The 27,282-nt window shown below is 40.4% G+C and overlaps 1 protein-coding gene across 1 annotated transcript in view; it reads left to right on the plus strand.

Annotated features, from left to right (window-relative positions):
- The window catches only part of xpo4 (exportin 4), a 60,762-nt gene that overhangs the window by 13,882 nt on the left and 19,598 nt on the right, over positions 1-27,282 (plus strand). Inside the window, exons 7-8 of the mRNA XM_032529983.1 lie at positions 8,633-8,745; positions 19,931-20,088. Coding sequence (XP_032385874.1) covers positions 8,633-8,745; positions 19,931-20,088 — 271 coding nt within the window. The remainder of the gene's footprint in view (positions 1-8,632; positions 8,746-19,930; positions 20,089-27,282) is intronic.

The following is a 27,282-nucleotide window of genomic DNA, read 5'->3' on the forward strand; positions in this document are numbered from 1 at the left end:
ATTGCACCTCTTGCATTGCTCACCCCAATAGACTTAATAAAACCACACTGGCTTGTAAAGTATCTCCTAATGTCGACCGTTAAATGTACAAAAATTAGATTTTAGGTTAAAAGAAGAGGGATATGTCTGGGGTGTAATGCAGGAATGTAAGTCAGCAGAATGTCTTCCTAATTGTAGTATTTTTTATTTTTGTCTGCTTGGGATATACTTATTTGTGTGCGTGTGTGGTATCCAGGAATTAATCTGGCCATCGTTTGGCGTTGTAGTGAGAGGCACGCATCATTGTTATCTTTGCAGTTGGCCGCATTGTTGAGCGAACTTAGGCACTGTGTGTGTGCGTGCGTGCGTGCGTGTTTGCGTGCGTGCGTGTGTGCGTGCGTGTGTGTGTGTGCGTGCGTGCAAATCCCAACCAGCCTGGTGTCCTCCCTCCCTGTCTGAGGGGATCTGGAGTGGCGCTTTGCTGCCAGCCAGGGTCATGTATCACTTTCAAAGAGGTGTCTGTGTGTCCATCTCCGTATCATTCCAGCAGCCCGCCACCCTGCCTTGGCTTGTTGAGGCTCCCCTTGGTATGCCTGGCACTCTCTGTTCGATGTGTGTGCAGTTACTATGCATGTTAGGGAACTTTTTGGGTTGAGGTTAAACATGATACTAAATATTAAATATCTTTAATTCAGTTACTAGAGGTTCTATTTTTCAGTGTGCTTGCATTGCACATACATTGGTCATATGATTTATATAAATAGTTACTACGATATTACTGTACCATTTAGACTGTACAAAGGTATCTTTCCATTTAATTTAAGTTTGGTGTGTATTAATGCTTTATAGCAGTTCTTGGATGGGAGAATTTTTAAATACCTGGATATGTCAGATGTTTATTTAAATCAGACTTTCCCCATATGTTACTTATACCTCGAAATGTCAGTTGATTTCCCAACATATGTACTGCATCACTAATTAACCAAACCTTAATATGTATAGAAATTGTGGTATCAAATTATACACAGTATAATAGAATAATTTGTCAGCATCTTCATCTAATCTTCAATTTCTTTAGATGACTCTAATCTCCCTTTACTAAATGCAGCCAGCCTTTAACTAGATTTAAACTTACTTTAAGTTTGATTTTCATATATACATTAAAATATACGTTAAAATCTTACACAGTACAAAATAAAGTAAAATACTTAGACAACTAGCTCCAGAACAAGTCTAACACATGGACAAACAGAATCTAACAAATGAGATAAAATAAGTTTAAAAAGTAGATACAATTAATTAAAAATGACGAACGGTTAAACAATGATTTAGAACATGTCAAAAAATAATCACAATTTGTTTGTTTTTTTATGTCTTAAATTGTCACATTTTCATGGTGAGGTAGTATTAGCATTTTCAAATGTAGCTGTCTTTAAGATGAAATATCCTTTCAAAATCATCAAGTAAATTTAAGTGACTGTGAAGCAAAGCTAGCTGGCTGATTTATGAAATGAGGCCTCAGGGTACTAGTTGGCTGGAAATAGAGATGTAGTTCTCTGGTTTCTTTATGTTTGTTGTCTCAGGCCATAGAAATAGCATATGAATTCTCAAATCAAGTGGCATCTCCTTGAAATTCTGTGTGCATGTGAGTGTTTGTAAAGGCTACAAGTGTCTGGGCTGTTGTTGAAAAGGAGAACAGATTGATGAAGACCGCTGGGAGGCCTAAATGAGTGTGGCCGCCTGTCTGCAAGTGTCACAACACGCCTGTGCCTGTGTGATGAGACGTGAACGTATGCCAGCGCGGGTATCAGGGGGCCTCTCCTTAATTGTGTAGCTGACAGCCGCTGCCTTTAACACACAAACACACACACACTCCTCGACCTTCTCAAAGACCCTTTTTAAGCGTTTCTCCCTTACAAACCAAGCGGCATGCATGTCATCTGTCCTCCCCGGCGTCTGAACCCTCTGGCTCTGGTGTCATCTGGTGGAGGCACGCTCCCCGGGCGTTGGTATGACACAGTGTCACTCCACAGTGGGCTTGACGCTGCTCAGGGTCGTGGTCAGGCCTCGAGGCTGCTACAGTAGTCAGGTGCTGTAAATGGCTTTCCGAGCTGACAGATAGATCACCCTCCAACCCTGCTGCCTCTATTCTGCTAGATCACGCTACATATCTTGGTCCTCTTTGCATTTTTTCTTTTTTTAGATGTATTTTAATTGATTAGTAGTAATTAGTAATTTGAGGGAATCTCTAAATGCATCCTGTGTGCTATAAAAGCCAGTGGTGCTTTTGTTCTGTAGCCTTTTCTTTTCTCCCATCTGTTCTTTTCTTCACTACAGAGGAATGTGTAGATTTCACGGTGTATCAGCTCACTAAAACTCAAGTTGTTTCAGATTAAAGCATGTCCATCCCCACCTCTTCCATCGAGACACTGTTGTCTGTCTCTTACTTGATTTATAGTTGAATACTTTGTCATGAGAGAAGATGCAACCTCCACTTGTAGAATTGTTTTCTTATTATTTTTAGTGAGACGTAATAAAAGCGGCATTAACGTCTCTGAGCAACAATCACCCCCAGCAGCCTTCTATCAGGAGTTATTATTCTTGTGCTGACGAGACAACTGTCAGCCTAACACTCGGCTTGGCTCGGCTCTGTTTTCTCATTATCTGTTCAGGAGTCAATTTATAGACAGTTTGGCCCTCAGGTTAAGGTTAGCATTTGGAATTGTGTAAGCTGATGCTGGATGTTTGCCTTGGCCCTGACCTGCATGGAGAATCTTCAACTACTGCCGTCTAAACAAGCAGGTCAGGGAGTAGACGCAGATGAATGCTGATGCACATTTAGGGGCATGTACTTTCTGACTTGTGTTAGATTTAAAGTAGTTTCTTTTCCCCGCAACACTGTAGAATACTTTCATTATTACCAGGGTCCCACAGGGTCTTTAAAAATATTTTAAATGTTTTAATTTTCTAAAAATAAGGCCTTAAAAGTATCGAATTCTGTTTACTAAGGTCTTACATTTTTTCTTGTCTTTTTGTAGGATTAAATAAATGCTGTAACATCGGAAATAAACATTTGGTGTAGTATTAGTTTTATAGCATAAAAGTAACATATTATTGTAAATGAATTATTGTCACAGCAAACAATTCATCACAGCTATATGACCTTTCGGTTACGCTAACTCAGTTAAACAGTGGGTAATATAACGCCAGCCGACACGCGCTAGAAAACATCTTTACAATAGCAGGTGTGGTAAAAACACTACTGCCTTTATCCAAAGGGCCACTAGAATAAACACAAACTGTAAGTTCCTCATAGCCACTTTAAATCAAGGCACCTGCCTGGATACGGAAGATGTGCGTGTGCTTTGCACGCTGATTGCTAGGGGGGGGGGGGGATTACAGTCCAACTCACATCAAATAACCTAAGGGCCAAATTGCCACCTTTTCCCACATCTAAAAACTTTCTGATCTCAAAGAACCATTAAGCGCAGTGGCATGATGATATATTGTTGGTTTAATTCGGTAGTGGGAGAATTAATGACAACTGCTGTCTAAACATATGGGGGCAAGACAGTAGAAGGAAATGGCACAGAGGAAGGGAGGGGTGTGGGTCAGCGAGGAGGTATTCCTGGACTGTTATTTCACATGGCGAGGCTACAGGCGAGACTTAAGGCAGGATATATCACTTAAACCCGACCACGTGCCTTAGCATAGCGCTGCGCTCTTTGCACGGCCACTGGCAGACACTCAGTCGGTCGTCCTGTGCAGCGGGTCCATCCTCAGTCAGGAAGATCAACCGTAATGAATAGAGGATACAGGAGAGGCTCGCTAATCCGCAACCCTCAGGCACGAAAGGCCAGCAAGATGTTTAGATTGCTGAGATTGTTTACTTATAGTGGTCATGAAAATACTATCAAAATTGATCTCAATAGCTTTGAACAACGTCTGCAAATTGTTGATGAAAGAGGAGCTGGGAATGTGTAATGTGTCTTTCATTATATGAAATACACAGTGCAGTTAACGCATTCAAACCCCGTCATAATTTTTTTCTAGTCGAGCGGTGGCTCCAGGGACCCACTTTATGACAGGCTGGAATATCGCAAAAAACTGAACAAAATCTGGTTTGTATTTGATACAATATTGTACATAAATTCATGTTTCCCAGAGGATAAATCCTGCTGTGATTCCCTGAGTTTTCTTCTATTGCCATCATGAGGTTGACATCCTTAGTTGTTAGTATAACGTCTTGAGAATTATTATATGGATTACTATGTAATCAGACGGCACAGACATCCATGATGCGGAGAGGAAGAAATTGCTAATCACTTGGGTGCTCCCTTGAAGCTCAATATTTATGTAATTGGCCCAAAATTTGGCACAGACATTTATATAACCCTCTGGATTAATTGATTTTTTTTGTGAACCTGTGACTTTCCATATAGCACCATCATCAAGTCAACGTTTTTAATTTGTCCAATATTTTTTATTAATGTCTAAATACCTGCAAAAATGACATTCCCATCAACCTCAGCTGTACCTTATTTTTATTGCTAATTATGCAAATGTTAGCATGCTATTAGATTAAAAGTCTTTGTAGTTTGGTTTCATGGTTCACATAAGCCTCATAGGGCTTCGCCCACGTATTCTGTTTCTGTAGTCATGCTGTTAGTTTATGCATAGCAACACATGCTGAATTACAGCCCATGAAGGAAAGACTGATGGCTTTTTATTGCAACTATGCTTCCCTGATGCTTTGAAGCAGAAAACTGTACATTGACGCATGCTACTTGTGCTAAGGTTCACATGCAAATCCATAAATACTGGACGTCCAAGTGTCTGTCGCTGAAGATGTAAAGCTGGAAAAAATTCAAGTGTCATGTCCGAATGTTTAATATCCGGGCAAGAAATTAAACTTAAAAGGCTGGTTGTTTCCCTGCCAAAGTAACTGTCAGTAACTTCCAGCAGTAGTGTTATTGGCATTTGACTGGCGGCTGGTGTTAATTAAGGTATTACATTGTGTGTTTATGTGTCTGTGTGCCTGCAAATTTGGCAACCGCATGTGGGAACTAAACGTGTGAATCTCTTGACTTGTGTTTGATTTAAACTCTTGTGGTCAGTGGTTTCGATTGGCTGTGTATTAGGTCAGTTGAATGTGTGTCCGTCTTATCTTTCCAGTGGAAAATTGACGTGTCACGTTAGTTATTCTTGAGCATGCTGGAAGGGTTGAGATAGTAGCAGGTGATGTCTTTTAAAAACCCACCAAACCCACAGCCACATGTCCTAGTCACTTGGTGTACATTACTCATCCTGGAGGCATGTAACACACACCACACACACACCACACACATACACAGCCTGTCTTTTTTTTCAGCAGAGTGGGTATGGTTGAAGTTGTAAATTCACTTGTCAACCCAACAAGTAGATTTTCCGTAGGCGGGTTTGCACAACCACTGCCACTGAGTGGGACCACCCTACGGAGACGGCCTCTCGTATGCAGCCTGCAGAACTTGGTCAGTCCCGCTTGTTGCAGGAAAGAAGTGTGTCTCTCTCTGTGCTCATGTTTTTTCTGTCTTTTATCAAACAAATTGCAAGATAAGAGACAGCCAGGTGGTTTTTCATTTAACTTGGATAATCAAGACAGACATGAAAATGCAGGCCAAGACTTAAAAGCAAGTGAGAAAAGGAGCAATGTAAGAAAAATAAAATCAGGATATTTTCTAATCAAAACTAAATAGGTAAACCCTCACATAATACAAGTAAATATGATCGTATTCATATTGCAGCACCCTCCTTACTTATTTTGATCTCTTTCTCATTCCTTCCCTCCTCAGAAAGGTTCAGATAGAGGTCCTCTGCCTCACCACGACTATTTTTAACAAGGCCTGAAAGCAAAGCATTGGACAGACACACACACACACACACACACACACACACAATCCCACAGACCCTTAGACAGGTGCCAACTTTTGTGCCGAAAAGCGTGGTGTGGTGTGTTGTGCTCGGGTGTATGCATGGGGAGTGACTGTGGGCTGGTGTCGGAGGAATGCTTGACCTCGCCGGCCTCTGCCGCTGTTTGGCTTTGATGAAACATTCCTCTGGAAGTTTCCCCCTCCTGCTGTCACCGAGCCACAGGGCATCGATACGGGTTTGTGTGCATTATTTTGTGTTTTGTTTGTGCGGGTGATGGAAGACGGAGAGAATGATTTTATCATTTTTTGTTTTTTTACAAGCAAGCAAAAGGACATTTGCAAATGATAAAATATTGAAACAAAACCTGCACAAAGAAACTACATTTATTATTGGTGTTAGTAGTACTTGTAAACATCCTCCATCCAATATCCTGGACAAGAGACAATAAAATAATCTATGCAGTATGTTGACTGCTTAAAACTCCACACTCTCCACAGTTTTTTTTGCTGAGGCTTGCGGTGGACGGAGTTCTGATCAGAGGAAAAAGGGGTTTTGATCGGTTGTACTTGCAGTTGATGGAGATTTGTGGGATGCACATCCAGGGCACCAAGCTCCCGTTCCACCACATCCCAAAGATGCTCTATTGTGTTTAGATCTGGTGACTGTGGGGACATTTTAGTACAGTGAACTCATCGTCATGTTCAAGAAACCAGTTTAAAATGATTGGAGCTTTGTGACATGGTGCATTATCCTGCTGGAAGTAGTCATCAGAGGATGGGTACATGGTGGCCATAAAGGGATGGACATGGTCAGAAACAATGCTCAGGTAGGCCGTGGCATTTAAACCAGGTCCAATTGGTACTAAGGGGCCTAAAGTGTGCCAAGAAAACATCCCCCACACCATTACACCACCACCACCAGCCTGCACAGTGGTAACAAGGCACGATGGATCCATGTCCTCCATCTGTTTACACAAAATTCTGACTCTACCATCTGAAGGTCTCAACAGACATCGAGACTCATCAGACCAGGCAACATTTTCCCAGTCTTCAACTGTCCAATTTTGGTGAGCTCTTGCAAATTGTTGCCTCTTGTTCCTATTTGTAGTGGAGATGAGTGGTACCCGGTGGGGTCTTCTTCTGTTGTAGCCCATCCGCCTCAAGGTTGTGCGTGTTGTGGCTTTGCTGCATACCTCGGTTGTAACGAGTGGTTATTTCAGTCAAAGTTGCTCATCTATCAGCTTGAATCAGTCGGCCCATTCTCCTCTGACCTCTAGCATCGACAAGGCATTTTCGCCCACAGGACTGCCGCATACTGGATGTTTTTCCCTTTTCACACCATTCTTTGTAAACCCTAGAAATGGTTGTGCGTGAAAATAAATAAATAAGAACTGAGTATTGTGCGTATTAAGTGATATTGTGAAGACCTGCTACATGCCACTAGTCCATGAGTTTGTGTATGGATTGTATTGCATCTGAAATATTTGTGTCCCTGTACCATTTTCTTCATGTGGTCATTAATAAATTATGTGTGTGTGTGGTGTGTGTGTGTGTGCTTGCGTGTGTGTGTGTGTGTGTGTGTGTGTGTTGTGAAGGTGAGGAGTGAGAAAAGCCTCATTTTGGAGTATTGAAAGAGTAGTAAAGTGGGATTGTTCTTGACGAGCTAAGGAGAATGCATGTTGTGGGTATAGTTAGGAGACTTAAATAAGGACAGGAAGTGTTGTGGCTGCGGAGGGAGAAAGTGTGTGTTGTGGGTTTGTAAAAAGTCTTTGTGGGTTTAGTGAAAGTCTAAAACAAGGGGACAGTGTGGGGTGTGGAGCTATAGAGACTTGTTAAGGATGTCTGGAAAGCTAAGATAAATCTGTTTTTATATAGTTTTTAGAATAGTTTGATTGTGATGTGGCTTTTGATGAAGTTTTTAAACGGGCAAAAGTATGTTGTGTCAATGAGACAGCATCTTGTTAGGATAAAGTGAAAAACATGGAAAGTGGGAAAAAAAAGAGGAAAGTGTGTGACAGAAGTTTCTAAGTGTTACGGGGGCAAAGAGAGTTTTGCTTTGGTCTTAGAAAGCAGCCAGGAGGAGAGACAAAGTGATTGGCTGAGGAGGGAGAGGGAGTGTTTTGGGGCAGTAAGGAGTCTCAAGGACATCTTGAAGAGGAGTGGACAAAGAGGCAGAGCAACGCAGACTCTCGATTGGCTGCAGGGAAAGTGTGTTTTGTGTGTTTAAGATTTGCGAGGAAGCAGAGGGGAGAAATCTGAGTGTGCACAAGGAAGGGGAGTGCTTGTAGGAAGGAGAGGTAAAAAAGAGGACGAGAAGTGTCAGAGGGTAAAGATCGGAACAAGAGGAGAACGGAAAACACAGGAAAGAGGGGAGGACGAGAGCTTAAGAAAGAAGGCAAGAGTTTCTTTGTGGGTGAAAACTGGCTGATGAAGAGCTGACGAGTGAGAAAGAGAAGAACAAGAAAACAAAGCAACCAAGACGGGAGGGTGAGAAAATAAAAAATAAATAAAAAACCTTTGTGGAACAAAGATTGACCGGATTAATGAGAGGGAGAGTTACTTAACAAGTGACTAACAAGCCAGCCAAACCAAAGACTCACACACACACAGAGACCAAAAATATCCATTGAGAGGCAGCTTAGTGACAGGAGCTGGTGTTTTGTGTGTTGTGCTACTCCTCCTCTTCGTCCTCCTCCTCCTCCTCCTCTTCATGCTGTTGTTGGCTTTAACTGGCGGCGGGTCACTGGGGCGCCACTACATCGCCATGTTTGAGGCCACGCAGAACGTCACGCTCAAGCCTACGGAGACCTGGAGGGATGCGCTGTTGGACACCCGCGTCATGGACCTCTTCTTCACCGTGAGTATCCTGTCCATCACTAAAGTGTTCATCCTTCTCGGAGTATCTGCAGATTTTGAAAAGTTAACATTACTTAATATGTACCTTAAAATTCTTTAAACATGTTTATGTGTTCAGTTTTGACGTTGTGCTTACTTGTTGTTACAGTGATTTTAAGCAATTCTTGTCTTTGTTTCACTGATATAATCTGTCTTCAGTTTAATTTTTATTGGCATTAAGAAAGGTAAAAAAAACTTAAATTACCTTGTCAAAACCTGCCGAAGCGTAGCTCTCTGATTTTCCTGATGTATGTCAAATGATTTGTATATGTCTGTCTATGCGCTTTTGTTTTTCGTCCATCCCTACCATTCTGTCAGGGAGGTCTCTGTTCAGGTCTTCCTGTCTCACACATTTCCATTGGAGTGTTTTTGTGTCCTTTTTACCCTTCTTCTTTATTTTGATCCTGACCTCATGATGGTGGTTTATTCATTATAAACAAAGAGAGACAGTTTGCCTTTTCATGTTGGGCAAAGAAGTCTCACTTGACCTCGTCTTTTTGGCAAATGTTAAGTTCTTACTAGTTTTGTGGGTTTTTTAGGATACACCATTAAGTAGATTTATGGGTGCTTTGCTGTGGGGTCGTGTTATTGTGTTACTGTCCAGAGGACCGCCCAGTGAAGTAAATGTGTATTTTTGTGCCGTGACTTGTGTGTTTTAAGAGGCGGCCCACGCTGGCTAAGCAAATGGTGTGGAAGAGAAGTTTGGAACTAACTGGTCAGCTCCTCTTCAGCATCCTGGCTGAGCCTTTCAGCCGCCCTGCTGCCATATACTGCTCCCGCTCTCTTATCCTTTACCTGCCAACACCTGTTTCCCAACCACCTACATGACCTCTGTCTACTACTCAGATTCACCATGTTATTGTCACACTAACAGCAATCTGTCAACTGAATTACTGAACTGATACTTGCTTAACCCTTTGGGCCCCGACGCACGCTAAAAGTATGTTAGTAAGGCTGGTTGAAGATCCAGCACGCTGGGAGCTTTGTGACCAGCTGTTCAGCTTACTGACTGTGGTTTGAGAAATATGTACTTATTGTTCTTGCCTTTTGTTCCACTAGCAAAACACAAATCCTATTTCTTAATTTTCTTTTTTTCCTCTAATGCAGGTGTAAGACGTACTGTATAGTTCAAACATGTCAGTGGTCAGTTGAGGAGTGTTCAAGTTTCTATTAGAACTTAATAGACATATTAATTTAGTTTATAATATCGTGGACGGTGTCCCTTAATTTACTGTATAGTGCAAGGAGCAGCTTCAGCCTCTACGGCTAATTTCCAGCTGTAGTCCCCGGGCAGCTGACAAAGTAAAGACAAAACAAAGTAGACACGATAAAGGAGAATAGTCACAGAGCACATACAAGACATAACATTGAGGCAGGCAGCAGAGATGGAACGGCAGCAACAATGACTATGTCACCATCCAACACATCACATCTGGCAGATTGTGTAGTTATTGTTATCAGACAGCCATGTTTTATGGTGTGTTGTAAAAGTGGATCATGTATGTATATCTTTGATAGTCGTGGGCAGTGAATCCCAGTTTTTTTATTGCCATAACAGAAAATGATAATTGACCAAATGTGCTTTTCCTGAATGGAATTAGAGGGTCCCCTTGTGTGGTGCTTCTGATTATCTGATTTTCTGATGTTCTTGCAGTTTCATTTACATTAAGTTGAATGCAGGAGCGATTTTAGCCAATCATTGATCTGATCCACAACTATGGTAAATTTGGTAGCAGCCAGATGTTTTGTCTTGGCATGCACATGTACTACAGTGTTGTCCGCATACAATAGTGATTTGACATCAGGGCAAACAGATGGCAAGTCGTTAATATATAAACTAAACAAAAGCGGGCCGAGTATCGATCCTTGTGGTACCCCTGTGCATAAGCCAAGATCTGATGAACGGGAACAGAAACTTATTGTTCTCAACCAGTTAGATATGACTCAATCCATTTAATTACTAACGGGGAGAAGTTAAAAGTAGACCGTGGCAATAAGGACCTCATGGTTGTGTCGAAAGCTTTACGAAGGTCTAAAAACACATCAACACCTACATTGTCGACCATTGCTCGGATCGTCTCTGTTAGCTGTTTAGCGGAGTGATGGACCCTGAAACCAAACTGCATCGGATGAAGATTAAATGGAATATTAATTAAGAAAGAAAGCAGGTGCTCTGATGCCCATTTCTCAGCAACCTTGGAGATCTCAGGTAGAATACTGATTAGACAATGGTTACACATGTTCAGAGGGTCATTTGTCTTAAATACTAGAGTTACAATTGTAGTCTGACTGGGAGTTGGGTATAGTCCCTCGAGAACGGACTGGTTGATAGTTTGTGTGATAGGGTAGGCTAGGTGTTCTTTTAGGGATAGATCGTTTGTTTTTTCCTGTTTACAGTTGACTGGTGAGTCAGGCCTTTTCCCTGCTATCAAATACAGCTCTACTGCTGCCATAAAATAGCACATACAGTATGTTCATTGTCAAATACTGCTTCTCTAGCATCATTTGTACCTTAACGTTTTGAAAGGCCTGACATTGAATCCTTTTTGAGAGTTTAAATATGTCCTCTGAGTGGCTATTAAGTTTGTAAATCCCTCTTAACTTGTGTTTTGAAACGTGCAGAGTACCGCATTAAAGTGGTTTAACTTGTTCTTACAGGCTAGTAATTACGTGTGAAGTTGCTGTTTTTGTTCAGTTACAGAACCAGAAACCTGCTGGCTGGTTTTGTTTGTTATCCAATATCAGACCATTTTATCTGGAAGTATTGGTAAATGATGAGGTTATAGTTTTGGTGAGAACTCTAATTAGTGCTTGTATTTGTTTTTTTTAACAGAAGCTCCAGGGGAGCTTTGGTATTGTTTCTTTTTGAAAAAAGTATTTTTAAAAAGGTATTTTTAAATTCAAATGCACCCAATTGAATCTTTGCTTGGATTATATAGAGACAAACAAAGCCACCTTTGATGAGAGCTTTTCCTTTGAGTATGGAAACATCTGTGGTTTATTTGCATAATTGAAGGATATTAATAATATATGTTTATTAAAATGTTATAAAAAATAAATATGTGGAACAAAACTTATATTTAAAAATGGCATCTAACTTGGTAAGCAAGTTGCAGTTCAATGAGGTGAACATTTACACATGATGATTTCACAGCTAATTGTGTTATTAATTCTCACTGTTTGTGTCTGTGATTTGTCTAAAAGATCACGACTAGGGATGTTTCTCTCTTCTCATTTGCCTCTATAGTTTTTGTTAGAATCTTTTGTTAACCATCATGAAGACAAAAATACCTCAGTCTTCCTCTAAGTCTGTTTAAAATTGTGGTTATTTTTGGTTGGTCACCATTGCTAAATGTTTCTTCTGTGGTTACAGATATTATGATAATGCAGCTGGTTTAAAGTGAATGCATTTGGTACCAAATTTCTGTTTTGATTAAGTACTATTTTGGTTACATTACTGTTGAGAAATGGTGAAATAGTAGTTGTTGTACAATCTCCGGAGACTGATTTGTAGTTCTTTTCCATTTCTGTGCCTGATAATCACCTTTTATTGACAGTCCTGAAAAAGTTTTCAGTCAGATTGTTCTGACTCTGAATTCACAAAGCAATCACAACTAACTGTAATTGGCTCTACACAGTGACTGTAATAAGACGTTTGCTACTCTGCAAGCACAAAACAACGATTTGATTGGCTTGTAGCAGCAGTTTGGCATGAATAAAAATGTTTGTCATTTTTCGGTCGGTTCTCTTTGCTGCTGGAATCTGCAGGATGTGTTTTGTGTTGGTTTCAGTTTTCAGGCCTTCACTCTCATCTCTCGCTCTGGTATTTCTAGTAGCTCAACTGTTTGTTTTTGTAAGACTGCTGTGGCACTGTCAGCTGTCTCTCTCTCTCTCTCTCTCTCTCTCTCTCTCTCTCTCTCTCTCTCTCTCTCTCTCTCTCTCTCTCTCTCTCTCTCTCTCTCGTGCGCGCGTGCATATCTGTCTTTTGTTGGATTGTGTCAATTTGAGTTTGTGTAGTATGCGCTCTGCATGGATCTGTGATGTGCCTGTGTGTTGTTTCCTTGTAGAGTGTGCTTATTTCAATTTAACGGGGTCCTCTGCTGTCTCAGCTGCTGTGTCTCATCAGCTGTGAGGGGTAACAGGTTGGCCGGGGTGTGGGTGGTGTGGAGGGGGTACTCAGAGACACGCGCCATCAGGATCACAGTCCACAACAGACAGGCAGGCAGGATTAGAGCCCGGTCCCAGGATTAGGGGCCCCTGTTAACAACCTCAGTAACCCACCCATCACACACACACTCGTCACCCTGTTGAGGGGCTCTGGAGGGGTGGGGATCTCTGTCCCACTGTGGGTGGGTGTCTGCCCGTCTCCCATTAACTGGCTCCAGGGCTCCTCTTACTAATCAGTGTTGTTAGGAGGCTAAGAGGAGGCTGTTGTTCTCATTGCGTATATCCATGCTTGTCTTTTTACTTTCAACTAAAAGATAATTCGGGTTTAGAAAAATGTGGTTTTATTTTCATAGTTTTGCATATCATTGCATCAGTTCAGTGCTGAGTTCTGGGAACACAGCAACACCACTAAAAGAAACAAAAGAAGGTGAACTGTGAAACTCTGTGTTATACATCTATCAGACTTAACAGACCGACTTCTTGGTAAATGTTGGCTGTAGCTCTGTGCACACAAAGATCCTGTGCAATGAGGAGTTATTGGCGACATTTCATGTGTTCTCATTCTGTTTTGACTTCTATAACTAAAGTTATTAATTTTTTTTCTTTCATTCATTTATTCATTCAACCTTTATTTATACTTTACTTTATTTATTTAACTAAATCATTGCGGGCCGGTCCTCATTTACAATGACATTGACAATTACAAAGAGAAAAACAAAATAACAACACAGTAAAAAACTGACACGTAAAAACAGAAAGACACTAACACTTTCTGAATTGGAAAAAATAGGTAATAAGTAAATTAGGGTAACAAGGATGCAAAAGATAGTAGGGGTGTGACTCTTCACCGGCCTCACGATTAAATTACGATTATTCTGTAAACAATTAAATATCATAATGCATCATGATGTGCCACCTCCTCAAATTTGTTATATATTGCTGCACATGGTTTTCATCTACAAATTCAAGCAGTCCCATTTTTATTTCATCTGCTCTTAAAAAAGGCACGGCTCTGAACACAGCAGACCACAGACAAAAAGCATAAACAAAAAAAGCAGCAAACTGAAAATCAACAAGTAACATCATTAGGCAACAATCAATAGAAAAGCACAATTATGTAAAGTAATTACAAGTAGAAGTTAGAAGGTTTAAAACCAGATTTCTAAATGGTCCAAAAGGCACAAGTGTGTTAATTTCAAGTAAGAGTAATTAAATAACAACCCACATCCCACCCAGCCGCATCGCACCACTGCGACAATAATATTCACATCATTCAGTGTCATTAGAGTCCATCTGTTCAACCAATGTAAGAGCATATCGCCAGAAATTATTGAATTTAAAATTATCCTGCAAATAAAAACACATTTGTTTAAGTTTAAAATAGTGCATAACATTGTTGATCCAGTGTTTAAATACAGGTGGAGATGTATCCTTCCATTTTTATAAAACAGAGCGTCTGGCCAAGAGAGTTGCAAATTCTTATTAAGTAGGGATGCACAATGATATCTGCACAACATCGGTATTGGCCGATAAAAGCTTAAAATGATCATCATCGGCGGATATGAATATTTCTGCCGATGAGTCGTGCCGATAGTGTGGCTCGTTTACTATGCGCACATGACAACCGTGAACATAGCATGAGCACCAGCAACTTAAACTTCCAACATGTCGGCTGCGTGGAGGTATTTCTAGATCTGTAAAACAGATAAATATGGTTATGCATCTTAAGGGCCGTCATCCTTAGAAGCACCGAGACTTTGAAAAGTACGATGGAAAAAAACGCTGATAAAAACCCATCAGCAGCCTCTACTTCAGTTCTTTGAAAAAGCTAGAAAATACAGCAGCGACCACTCAAAGAACTTAACAACATGATGATATGCACTGGCACATCATTTATCCTCCTCCAAGTGAAATAATCTACCTATTTTTCAGTGGTGAGTGTCTGCCTACATTTGTAAAATGATACATTTATGGTAGAATCAACTGTTTGTCTTGTGTATTGCCTTATCTACAACACATGAATATAATAAGGTAAAGGTAGTACAGGGGAGAGACTTAGATTTCTCTTCAGTAAAATTAAAGTGTATGTACAGTATATCAGGGGGAAAATATGGATACATCAGTATCGGCATTGGCCAAAATGAGTTTGAAAACATCGTAAATATCAAATATTGGCCACAATTCAATATCGTGCATCCCTATTATTAAGTGTAATTTGTTCCAGGAGTCAGGTGCGCTAAAGTTAAACCAGTTTTTCTAAGTTCAGACCAAGCTCATGGAACATGAAGCAAAAGCCAGTCAGCAGGGCAAGTATGATAAGGTAGAAGTACAGAGAGTAACAGAGACGTTCTGTAAGGTAGAATGGTAGTTTTCCAAAAAGAGCCTTATAGATAAACACATACAGTCAACAGTGAGGTTCACACAAAAAGTTGTAAAAGGAAGCACAGAGAAAATAAAAGAAGAGGTGCAGGGATAGAAAGAGGGGTATGTTATTTTACGGGGAAGACAAAGAAATAGATGGAACCGAGAAAGACAATTTAGAGAGAGAATGAAACATGGGTGCAATTTGCAGGAGCATGAGAGAGGTTTGGGAATAAATTGTCTAAGGTAAATTGAAGAGGAAAAAGACACCGGCGGTTGTTGGCCTTCTTCAAAAAAACAACAACGGAAACACTCCACTTTTGTCGATTTAACACCTCAAGACCACAGTGCACAGCCCAACTCCAACTTAAAAAGAAGAAAAGGAGAGTGCACACACAAACTGAAGTGTTTGTAATTTTGTCCTCAGCAGTGTGTTTTTGTCTGTTTCTCTGGGTTTTTAGTATGTTTGGCTCTGAGTGATTGGAAAGCAGTATCAAACTGAGATTGAGTGTGTACACACGCACACACACACACTTTGTACATAACAGTAATAATCTATAATAATACATTCCCCAAACTTAAGCCATCCCAACCACATGTCTAAAGCTGAATTTATAGTTATACATGTAGCCTCTTCAAAACTGTAGCTACAAGTTGGGGCTATGGCAGCTACCGTGATGCCACATAGAAACCAACAGAACTGTGAATCCTCAGCATGACTTGCTTGTGTTTTCTCCTACAAGTTACTGCCGCTGGTAGAGGTAATTGAAAGTGAAGACCAGATCAAACGAGCTGAAAAAAGCCTCAAGTTAACTGCTTCTTTTTGGTAACACATTTAGCTAGACATCTCGGCTGCAAACCCTCTCTGTCATAGTTAATGAAAGACAGTTCACGACTGGCTGCACACTATTAATCTCATATTTATAATGAGACAAGGCGGACCTTCCCACTATCACTTGTGTACCACGGAACCACTTAACTCTAACACAAACAACAGTGTCCTTTTAAAGTGAGAACTGGCCAAAATGTCATCACTTTCTGATAAAAAATGCAGGGTTTAAAACTTCAATTTGGGTTCAGCAACATGACATTATATGCTGTCAGACGATCGAAATTTGTCAAACCTGGAGATTTGGCGGGATCGTTGTATTAATACCGTGACTTTATGGCAATATTGAAGCATTCTTGCATCAATGTGATAAATAATGTAATTTTTTAATATTTCACTGGAATAACCATAAACAGGCACTCTGTTGTGATTTTATGATATACTGTGTATATATGTCACTGTACCGCTACATTGTGATAGAAGCCTACCCCGCTAGTCCTCACAGAGATAGGAGTATGAGAGCACAGAGTGAAACATTTCGTGTTTAGCCAGTAAATACAATCAGTGTGGAGTGCGGGGACTGATGAGGCTGCAGCAGAGCCTGCAGGCAGACAGTAACCCAATCTGAGGGAGGGAGAGGGAGAGAGAGAGAGGGTGATGGTGGAAGAGAGAGCGAAAGACAATAAGTTGGAAGCACTGTGTTGATTTGAAAAAACAGAAAGATGAGCCTCTGAGCCCCCCGAGGTAACAGACACCAGGCTTTGTCTCCTTCTATAAATATCGTTCTCTTCCTCCCCTCCTCTCTCTGTCCCTCTCCAGCTCTCTCTTCATCCTCTTTCCTTCTCCCTCACCTCATTGTGTACCTGCCTTTCTTCTTCCCTCAGTTGTCTCTCATTATAGCTCATCTTCTTTCCGTTCGCTTTGGCTCTCTTCCTCATTACTTATTGCCCTTTCTTTTCTCCCCAATTATATTCTTTCTCCTTAATAAAGGATCTATCTGCAGTGAGGTTTGTGTTGAACAGAATTTTAATGAATCTGAATCTAGTATAAGATCTTTCTTTAAAAAGAATCTTGTCAAATCCCTTACCAAATGTATTTAGGTTTAGTGTGCAACATATCTGTGTAATTATAGATAACCAAAATTAAAGAATCGGTTGATCTTGTATCAGCTTTTTGTTTTTGGCTCAAACAGCAAAGACACTGTAGCTTTGAGTTGTAGTTTAATTAATTGTCAAAACCACAAAAGCAACATTTTGTAACTTTCATAAAAAGTAGCTTTTGTTGTATTTGCTGTAACTGTCACTATATCCTGACACTACTATATTATTAAGATCGTCTGTGAAATAATCTTATTCTTCTGCCTCCTCCTGGTGCTCCTAATGACATAAGGAAAACAACCAATCAGAGCGGAGAAGTCTCAAATACAGCGGCTACGTGAATTCCTGTTAAACTGTAAAACCAGGCAGCACTGATTAAATATAAATCAAGATTTGGTTGCTGCATTGCCTATTTCTTGTCTCCGATATGTTCAGAAACATATTATTGTGAACGGTTTAGCTGTAAAATGAGTTTGCTCCGGCCGGTCAACAGTTTCCTTTTATTTAATAATTTTAGACTTAGTTTAGGTTTTGTTTTATCTTGATTTTGAGAATGCCGTTTTCATTAAAAAAATAAAAAAAGAGTCCAGGCCACTGCCAAAGAAAAACAATAATATAATATCACCTGATTAGCAACTATGACAATGACAATGCTTTGCTGACACAAAAGTATCCATTGATTAATCTGTCGACCATCATCTGAGATGCATGCCCAAAATGTTCCATATTGTTGTATCTTGTTCTCTCCTTTACACACACACACACCACACACACACACACACACACACACACACACACACACACACACACACACACCCCACACACACACACCACACACACACCGTATCTCTACTATAGTCAGACTCAAGGCAACTGACATTACTGGCATCACATGGATCATTCGCTGGTGCAGCTGCTTTTTTAGAGCTTGCGCTGTTCAATCCTTTGGCCTTGCACTACTTCTCCCACCCCTTCCTCTCTCTTTCTCTCTCTCTCTCTCTCTCTTGCCCCCCCCCTCTCTCACTGAGCTCTTCCAGAGGATGACTTCACGCACTGGAAGAGGGCAGGAGCAGCAGAGAAGACTATGGTAGCTAAGCTACGTTAGCATCTGAGATCTCTTCCCAGCAGCGTGGCTTTCGACCAACTAGGCACCCCGGCTGGAAAGCAAAAAAAGAGAGAGAGAAGAGAAGGAACTAGGAGTTGGGAGAGGCAGTGAGAAAGCATTTGAGGGGAAGGAGTAAGAAGAGGAGAGGAGTAGGAGCAGGAAGAAGCAACAAGGAGAGGGAGGTGAAAAGTTTGATTGCTTTTGCGATGGGGCCATGCGCTGGCATAATGTGTGGTGCCGGTGAAGAAGCAATCACTCTGGATTTAAGAGGATGACAGTTCAGGAGACGGAAGAAGAAAGAGGAAATGATCTGGGACTGGTTGAGAAGATCTCACAGGAGGAAGGCAGTTGAGTGTAGTATGTCAGTGGGAACCCGTGTTGCTGAGCAGCTGTGATGACTCGCAGTGCTATTACTGCTGCTGCCATGCTATAATGTGTGCGTCTGTTTGTGTGCACAGTTGAAACCAACAAGACCTCTTCCCTTGTTGATGTGTGACATCTCCGCATTGGACAAAATCCCCAAAACCGAACAGAAGCTCAGAGCTGAGATGAGACTGAATTCAGATTTTATTTTTCATCGGGACCAGATATATTCCACTCTGGGTTTGATTGAGGCTGTCTTTGGGCTCAGACGAGGTTAGTGATTGTTTGTTTGAGACCGGGGGGGGGGTCCACAGTGTCTGAAGAGACAGACGTGTTGAAAAATCAATTCGCCATTTCGCTTCACCTCAGCTTGCTGGGTGGCGGGAGACGCCAGTGAGTATTAATCCTGCTACTGGAATCAGCTGATCTGGTTTTGAAAGTGGTGACAGGAGGATGAGGAAGGTTCTCTTTTTGTTCTTGGTCGACGAATTTTCTATTTCAAAATGGTATTCTGTGTGCAGTTTATTTTGGATACGTTTCATTGACAAAACACATCAAAGTATCACCAGAGCATCAGAAAAATCAACACTTACATAAAAAATTTCCTATTGCACACTGTATTTAGGGGATGTGGCCCTGTTTCTTCTTTCAGATACATACAATGAACAGGCATGTGCAGGAATTGTATAGTTGTTAATACAGCATGTTCCATAATGGAAGATATTCTCATTTGTTTCATTTGCTTATCCTAAGTATGCACATGTTAACAAATAAATGACTTCTGTGAACTGAATCATAATCTTGTGTCAAGTGTGCACAAGTGTTGTTGCTAAATGTGTCACTGCTCTGTAGGCGCTCCTGACCTCCGACCTCCCATGCAGGTGGTCATTCGTATCAGGCCACACTACTTGCGCAGTGTAGTTTTCTTATTCATCAAAAGGGGAAAGATGGGAATTCTCCTCATTGCCTCTTCTCATATTGCATGTTGGCAAGAAGACAAGACTGAAATGATCTCTGCGTTTTCAGTAAATTCTTAGAAATTATAGTATACAAAGCATTTTTCAACATTTTTTTGTCCTTCTGTCCTTTTCCCAGTGCACTTATTTCCAACAGTATCCACAAGTACCTGCTGGTTCATTGAGAAGTTGTACCCTTTACTCAAAGATTCCACCGTTACACCTTGAAAACGGAGACTGAGACATGCATTTCTTCTGTTATCTTGCAGGTACATAGGAAGATTCGGGAGGACTCAGACATGGCCCAGGACTCCCTGCAGTGCCTGGCCCAGCTGGCCTCCATGCACGGGCCCATCTTCCCCGACGAGAGCGCCCAGGTCTCATACCTGGCTCACCTGGTGGAGGGCCTGCTCAGCATGATCAACGGGTCAGTGCGTCAGTGTGCTGGAAACCTAGTTTGTCGATGGCTCAGAACTCCTCTCAGTTCTGCGCTCAGGGCTTTGTAGAGGCTTGTTGTAGTAACTAAAGCAGTGTAAGTCATACAGTCAGCCTGTTTGTACTTGGATCTTTTTAGCCATGCTAGTGGTATGACTCTATTGATGGCAATGTTTTCATGTCTGTGGTCTGTCAGTTGGCTTGACCGCTTTAGTCAAGACTGAAACCTCTCAACAGCTATTGAATAGATTGCCATTTGATTTTGTAATCATAACATCTTTGGTTATCTGCTGACTTTTACTGTAGTGTCACGATGAGGTTGACACTTGCAACTTTGAGAGAATTGTCTCAACAACTATTGGATGGATTGCCATCTAACTTGGTACAGATATTACCCGTCGGGAGGGATTGCGATAACTTCCTCCAACTCTTGACTTTTCATCAAGCGCCATAAATTGTCCGTTTGTGTTTAGTGCTGCACGTTAGCATTGTCATTGTCAGCTTGTTAGCATGCTGACATTATCATTTAGCTTAAGTACAGCATCACAGAGCTGGTACCCTGACTGTACACTTCGTCTAGTTATTCACCTAAATGTACAGGTGTTTAGAATATAGTTTTAAATGTTCTCCCACTTGAGTGTCAGCATTGTCCTTTTAAGTTGAGCTCGGCAATATACTGACATATGGTAAAGAGATGAGACATCACGTGGGACTCTGGTTATTGTAAGACATAGGTTAAACATTGCTTTTGGTCTATCTGTAGTTATTAGACGTTTTTGGCAAAGTGCAAATGATCATTTATAAAATTAATTGAATTTTAATCACAATCACTATTTTGGCTTCCCACGATCAAATTTGCGTGATCGAGCGATATTTTAAATGCATCATTGCGTTCATAGAACGCTCCGTTTTTTGTTTTTTTTTGCAAAGCCAATCTGCCGCTCCGTAAACCACTGTCTGATCATGAGCCAATCAGAGTTGTTCCCTGCACCGCGCAGCTTAGTTTCTAGATGTAGACAGTCACAGAGGACAGAGTAACGGGAGGAAAATGCCACAACAGATAGCAGTCGGTTATACGTCGGTCACAAGATTTACCAGTTTACCAGTAAACGCAACATTTTGTCCCATCAACCGCAGTGGCCGGTGCTGGTTAGTGTCTGTTGGCTCATACGGATCCAGATTGCAACTAACATGTTTCCTATTAGGTGCAGCTAATGTCCTCGCATCCGCTGCCTCTCCACAAACAAAGCTAGTTTGTTTATATTGATTTCTTTGCATTACATTACCCATTACTTCTGTAACGCCGTGCCTGTGTTTGGATCTCTCCTCGTACTCTCCGCGTAGCCCCGCCCCCATTCACTCACACACACGGCTCCTAGCAACATGGAGAGACTGAGTGGAACCCGGTCCACACTTCTGACGTTTGTTCACAGTTTGAATTCTTATTAACACAGCTGTATATTGTTAAGCATGAGAGGCCAACCTGTATTTGTACCAGTGTTTACGCTAGTAACTCTATCGTGGCGGCCACTACAAAAAACACAGAAGAAGTTATTGAATGCAACTAACTTCAGACCGTAGAGTATAGCGTGTGAGACAGAACCTGCTGGACCTGGACAAGAGATGTGACCCATGGCCAGAATATCATAGCTCATAAAAATGCAGTGCAGTGACAATACAAATATTTCATACACACATGTGTAACGCTGCTGACCCGCCATTCGACCCGTGCTGGACCCATTCATAATGAGTCAGCCGTCTCTCTGTGAGTAGCATACGTCCATCGCACTCTCCCTCTCTCTTGCTCTTTTAATCAGTTATTGTTGAAAACAAGTGAAGGAGCTTTCTCAGAGATACTTTTCTTTTTAAGAATATCCTAGGCTATTTATTTTAGATCATCTTCATTTGCATGTGTTGCAGCTGTATGCATGTACAACATACAACTTCAACATAAGAAGAATGTAGCACAATGTGGATATGAAATCAATTATAAATAGCCTATGACAATTACCAAATAATCGTGATAATTAATGATAATTATACATAAAGATTTCCTATTGCACACTGTATTTAGGGAATGTGGCCCTGTTTCTTCTTTCAGATACATACTATGAACAGGCATGTGCAGGAATTGTATAGTTGTTAATACAGCATGTTCCATAATGGAAGATATTATCGTTTTTGTTTCATTTGCTTATCCTAAGCATGCACATGTTAACAAATAAAAGCCTTCTCTGAACTGAATTAATAATCATAATCTTGTGTCAAGTGTGCACAAGTGTTGTTGCTAAATGTGTCACCGCTCTAAATATCCTATGCGACAATTACCAAATAATCGTGATACTTAATAATAATTATAATCTTGATCTCAATATTGATCAAAATAATCATGATTATCATTTTGGCCATTATCGTGCAGCCCTATTATTTGGCTTCTTACTTAAATACGTTTTTTTTAGTTTGGTGATTAAACTTTGATGGTTTTGGCAGTTAAACACTGACCACTAGGGTGACTTTCTAAGCAACAGTTTAAAGAAGAATTCCGCCCAATTTTTATGTTAATCATGATCGATATAAATATGCGAGTACTTTCGATTAAAAAACCCAGACCTAAATCGGTGCAGGCAACACGGAGTAGCTGCAGCTACGTGGACAAGCTTCCACTGAGCTAAAACGGCAGTGAACAGGGCGAGTTTTAGAGTGCCTTTGTGCGTCTTAACAGACACACAATGCAGGGCCCTTACGTAACATCAAGATGCATTTTCAGCTCAGACATTGTTTTGATTCACTTACCCTGTCTTGACTTATTAATAGCTGCTAACAGCTAGCTCTAGCAGCTAACCAGGCAAGCAAGCTACCCACCAGCAAGAAGAAGACAGGGTACGTGAATTAAAACCATGTCGGCGCTGAGAACGCATCTTGATGTTACGTAAGGGCCTGTTCATTTCGTACAGACATATTAATTGCATTGTGTGTCAGTAAAGAGGCACAACGGCACTCTAAAACTGCAAGTTTTACCTCAGTGGAAGCTTGTACACACAGTTGCAGCTGCTCATTGTTGCATGCACCAATTCAGGTTCTTATGTTTCCCGATTTCCTCTATACCAAATTTATGTAAAAATTGATTAAAATTTGCCTTTTGAAAGTGATGATTGAAAGTTAAATACAAAATTTGAGAACTCCTTTAAACATTATTATATTCCAATTCCAATTATTTTGTCACCTTTATTTTGTCAATGACAAAATAGGCAACACATTTTTTCCAAATATATATATATAAAAAAAAAAAAGAAAAAAAAAAGATAAATGATTATGACCTGATTTTGAGGTTGAAATTGTGGCTGATTCAAGTCTGAATTCAGAGCTTTCGTTATCCTCTGTGGTCAGTCTAAGTTGAATGTTTAAAAGCTGTAATATAAATGTATTTTTGACTGGCGATATTGTGAACCTTTTCCTCGAATTTTGGCCTGTTGAGGAAATTTCCCATGTTTCAGCATCACTGCGTTTTCATTACTCATAAAGCAGCAGATGCATCAACGTGGCAATTGGTTTGGACTAGAATAAGTTGTGTGTACTGCAGTGCTTAGCTCAGTTTATTTAGCTGAAATTCCCTTTACTAAGCAGACCTGAACATGTGTTTTCTGAGCATGGAAAATAAAGGTACTTTGTCCGTAAAGCTCAGCCAATATCTTCACAAACTTTTGTAGATACAGTGTCTTTGGTGTCTTTACAATATACAGGATGCTTCCATTTTTACGCCGATGATACTCGTCTTTACCTCCCTGTCAATCCTTAAGATGCTTGCAGCCTGATTGCCGTGACAAATTACTTTGGGGGATATTAAATATTGGAAATCCTGTCGGTTTTTCCAGCTCAATGAGGATAAGACCCTCCTCAGTGTGAAAGTGGCAGTTAATGAGAAATTCGGAACATGCAAATGAAAAGTAAGCTGTCTTTTAAAAATTATGGACTCATCCCCACTGACCTTCAAAGAAGTTATTTAGGCGTTTAGTTGCATCTGCCTTGACTGTTTTAATTATATTCTGCACCTATTAAAAAATGGCTGCAGCTGCTAGACTCTTAACAATAAAAGAACAAATTAGCCCCATTTTATTATCCCCAACCTCAGCTCACAGTTGCTCTCAAACTACAATTTAATGGATTTGACCTATTTTGACAACATGGCCCTCCAAAAAAAAAAATGGAACAACCCAAAGTTTTAACTACTCGGCAACCACACTGTCCTCCTCAAAACGTCTCTCTAAACTGGCTTTCTGTGCTTGCAATATATTAATTTAGTCTTTACTTATTTTTGACACTACTGTGGATACATACCTGAGTTTAGGCAATTACTAAAGCAATTCCTTTTTGATAGCTCACAGTTAAAATAAATAAAGAAATATGAGCATGATTTTTCTACAGTTAAACAACGCTAGAGTTTGCCTGAATAAATTTGTCAAAAAATTGCAAAATCTTCAATTAAATCTGTAACTGTCTGTTCTAAGAATAAATAAACTAGAGTACAAATCTGACCAGACATGTATGTGGTGCTACAGACACATTTGTACCAAAAAAGTGAGGTTCAATATACCCAGATGTACTTGTACATGTTTTTTTTATCATGTTATGGCTGCACATTCTTACTGTTAATACATTTGCTGCAGGTTAGCAGAGTTTCTGATGATCGGTGTGTGTGTGTGTGGTGTGTGTGTGTGTGTGTGTGTGTGTGTGTGTGTGTGTGTGTGTGTGTGTGTGTGTGTGTGGTGTGTGTGTGTGTGTGTGTGTGTGTGTGTGTGTGTGTGTGTGTGTGTGTGTGTGTGTGTGTGTGTGTTGTGTGTGTGTGTGTGTTAGAGAGATGATTATCCTGAACCAATAAGTACAGAAGCATTTTACGCTCATTTGTGTGTGTATCTTTCGTCAAAGTATTTCTGATTTGAATTGAGGGGGCCACACTGACATGTAAAAATAACTGAGACACTCATGAATGTGCACACATGCTTGTTGTTGGACCACGTGATTCAGTGAGTAGGAGTTTTTCTCTCCCTCTCTTTTTTTCTCTCACAGGCTCTCACTCCCTCTCTCTTCCCTTCCTCTCTTGCTCCGTCTGTAATCACCTATTCTTGGAGCTTTTTTCCAATTGCCTCATCGGAAAACCATGCGAAGAGGGATGGCCGATCTGCAATGATTGAACAGTTCTGCTCGCAATTTAACTCCATCTGATAGGGGTTAGCAGGGCCTCTCACACAGTGTTTCTCTCTGACTGACTTTGGAGAGGTGTGTCAGCTCAAACACAAACTCAGGATTAAGAGATTTCTTTTGGTGCAGCAAAGGCAACACAAAAATAGTAAAAGCAAAAATGTACAGAAAACCCTAGGGGTGGTGTTGGTTTTTGTCGAGGGGTTTTAAAAAAAGATTTTCCCTTATTGACGGTGCAGAAATGTAGAAAAAACCCGGAGAAAAAACAAATCCGCAATCAAATTCATGCCATCTTTTTTTTACAATATGAAGGCATGCATTTGAAAACATCAACATCACTGACAGACTGGAGTATAAAATCCCAAATACAGTTTCTTTCCGTCACGTTTAAATTCCTCGCCTGCAGTTTTGAGGAGTGCCTCTGCACTTTGTCGATATCCATGTGGTTATGTAGCACTTTTCTGTAATTTTTTTTTCTGCCTTGATAGCTTAATTATACGATGATGTGTTTGTGGTGATGTTTTATTGTAAACATTTGTGGTGTTACCCTGCAGTACCGCAACTATAGATCCCCATTATAGTAGTATAGTATGTTTTCAAATAGAAATGTGTTTTTGGAAAGATCCCAAGATTTTCTACATTTGATTGTTCCTTTGGGCATTTTTCCTTCATTTTGTTCCTCCTACTGTATGTCTTTCTCACACATTCAATTTTGACACGTTTGTTTTCTTATTTTATTTATTTTTTTGGAAAAATTCAGAGCTCTTAGTTTGTTTCAAAAACAGAAGAATTGTTCAGCCTAAGATTTCATAGAGAATTGAATGCAGTTGGGATTTTAAGATGGATAATCAGGCAGCACTGATTTTGAGTCTTTTTAATGACTTGTCACGATGAGTGTGCCATTTGAAACTTTTTTTAGCCATGATAGCTACAAGGCTTCATTGATGAAAATGCTGGTCGGTTGTTAGTCGGACTGAATTATCTCAACAGCTATTAGATGGATTCCCACTTTCATTTTCCCGTTTGGATTCACATTCCCAAATTTTGTACAGACATTTATGGGCTCCAGACAATGAAGGTTAACTTGCTTTAGCATTTCCCTGACTTACTCTAGCTCCACAAGCAGCTAAAAATGTCAATTTATTTTTTTCAGCCTCAGCTGTGCATTGTGTTTAGCAATATATGTTAGCATTGCTAGCACCCTTAATACGAATAGTTTACATTACCTGCTTAACATCAGTATTTTAGCACTGTCATTGTGCCAATGTTCACATTTATCGGGAAAGAGACTTCAGATACAGTATTAGGGGACCACTAAGGTCTATATAAAGAGACTTCAGATACAGTATTAGGGACCACTAAGGCCTATATAAAAGAGACTTCAGATACAGTATTAGAGGACCACTAGGCCTATATAAAAGAGACTTCAGATCAGTATTAGGGATCACTAAGGTCTATATAAAGAGACTTAGATACAGTATTAGGGACCACTAAGGCCTATATAAAAGGACTTCAGATACAGTATTAGGGGACCCCTAAGGTCTATATAAAGAGACTTCAGATACAGTATTAGGACCACTAAGGCCTATATAAAAGAGACTTCAGATACAGTATTAGGGATCACAAGGTCTATATAAAGAGACTTCAGATACATATAGGGGACCACTAAGGCCTATATAAAGAGACTTCAGAACAGTATTAGGGGACCACTAAGGTCTATATAAAGAGACTTCAGATACAGTATTAGGGGACCACTAAGGCCTATATAAAAGAGACTTCAGATACAGTATTAGGGACCACTAAGGTCTATATAAAGAGACTTCAGATACAGTATTAGGGACCAAACTAAGGTCTATATAAAGAGATTTTCAGATACATATTAGGGGACCACTAGGTCTATATAAAGAGATTTCAGATACAGTATTAGGGGACCCAAAGGCCTATATAAAGAGCTTCAGTACAGTATTAGAGGACCATAAGGCCTAATAAA

The sequence above is a fragment of the Etheostoma spectabile genome, chromosome 11, assembly GCF_008692095.1.
Source record: "Etheostoma spectabile isolate EspeVRDwgs_2016 chromosome 11, UIUC_Espe_1.0, whole genome shotgun sequence".
In the NCBI taxonomy this organism is placed as follows: Eukaryota; Metazoa; Chordata; class Actinopteri; order Perciformes; family Percidae; genus Etheostoma; species Etheostoma spectabile.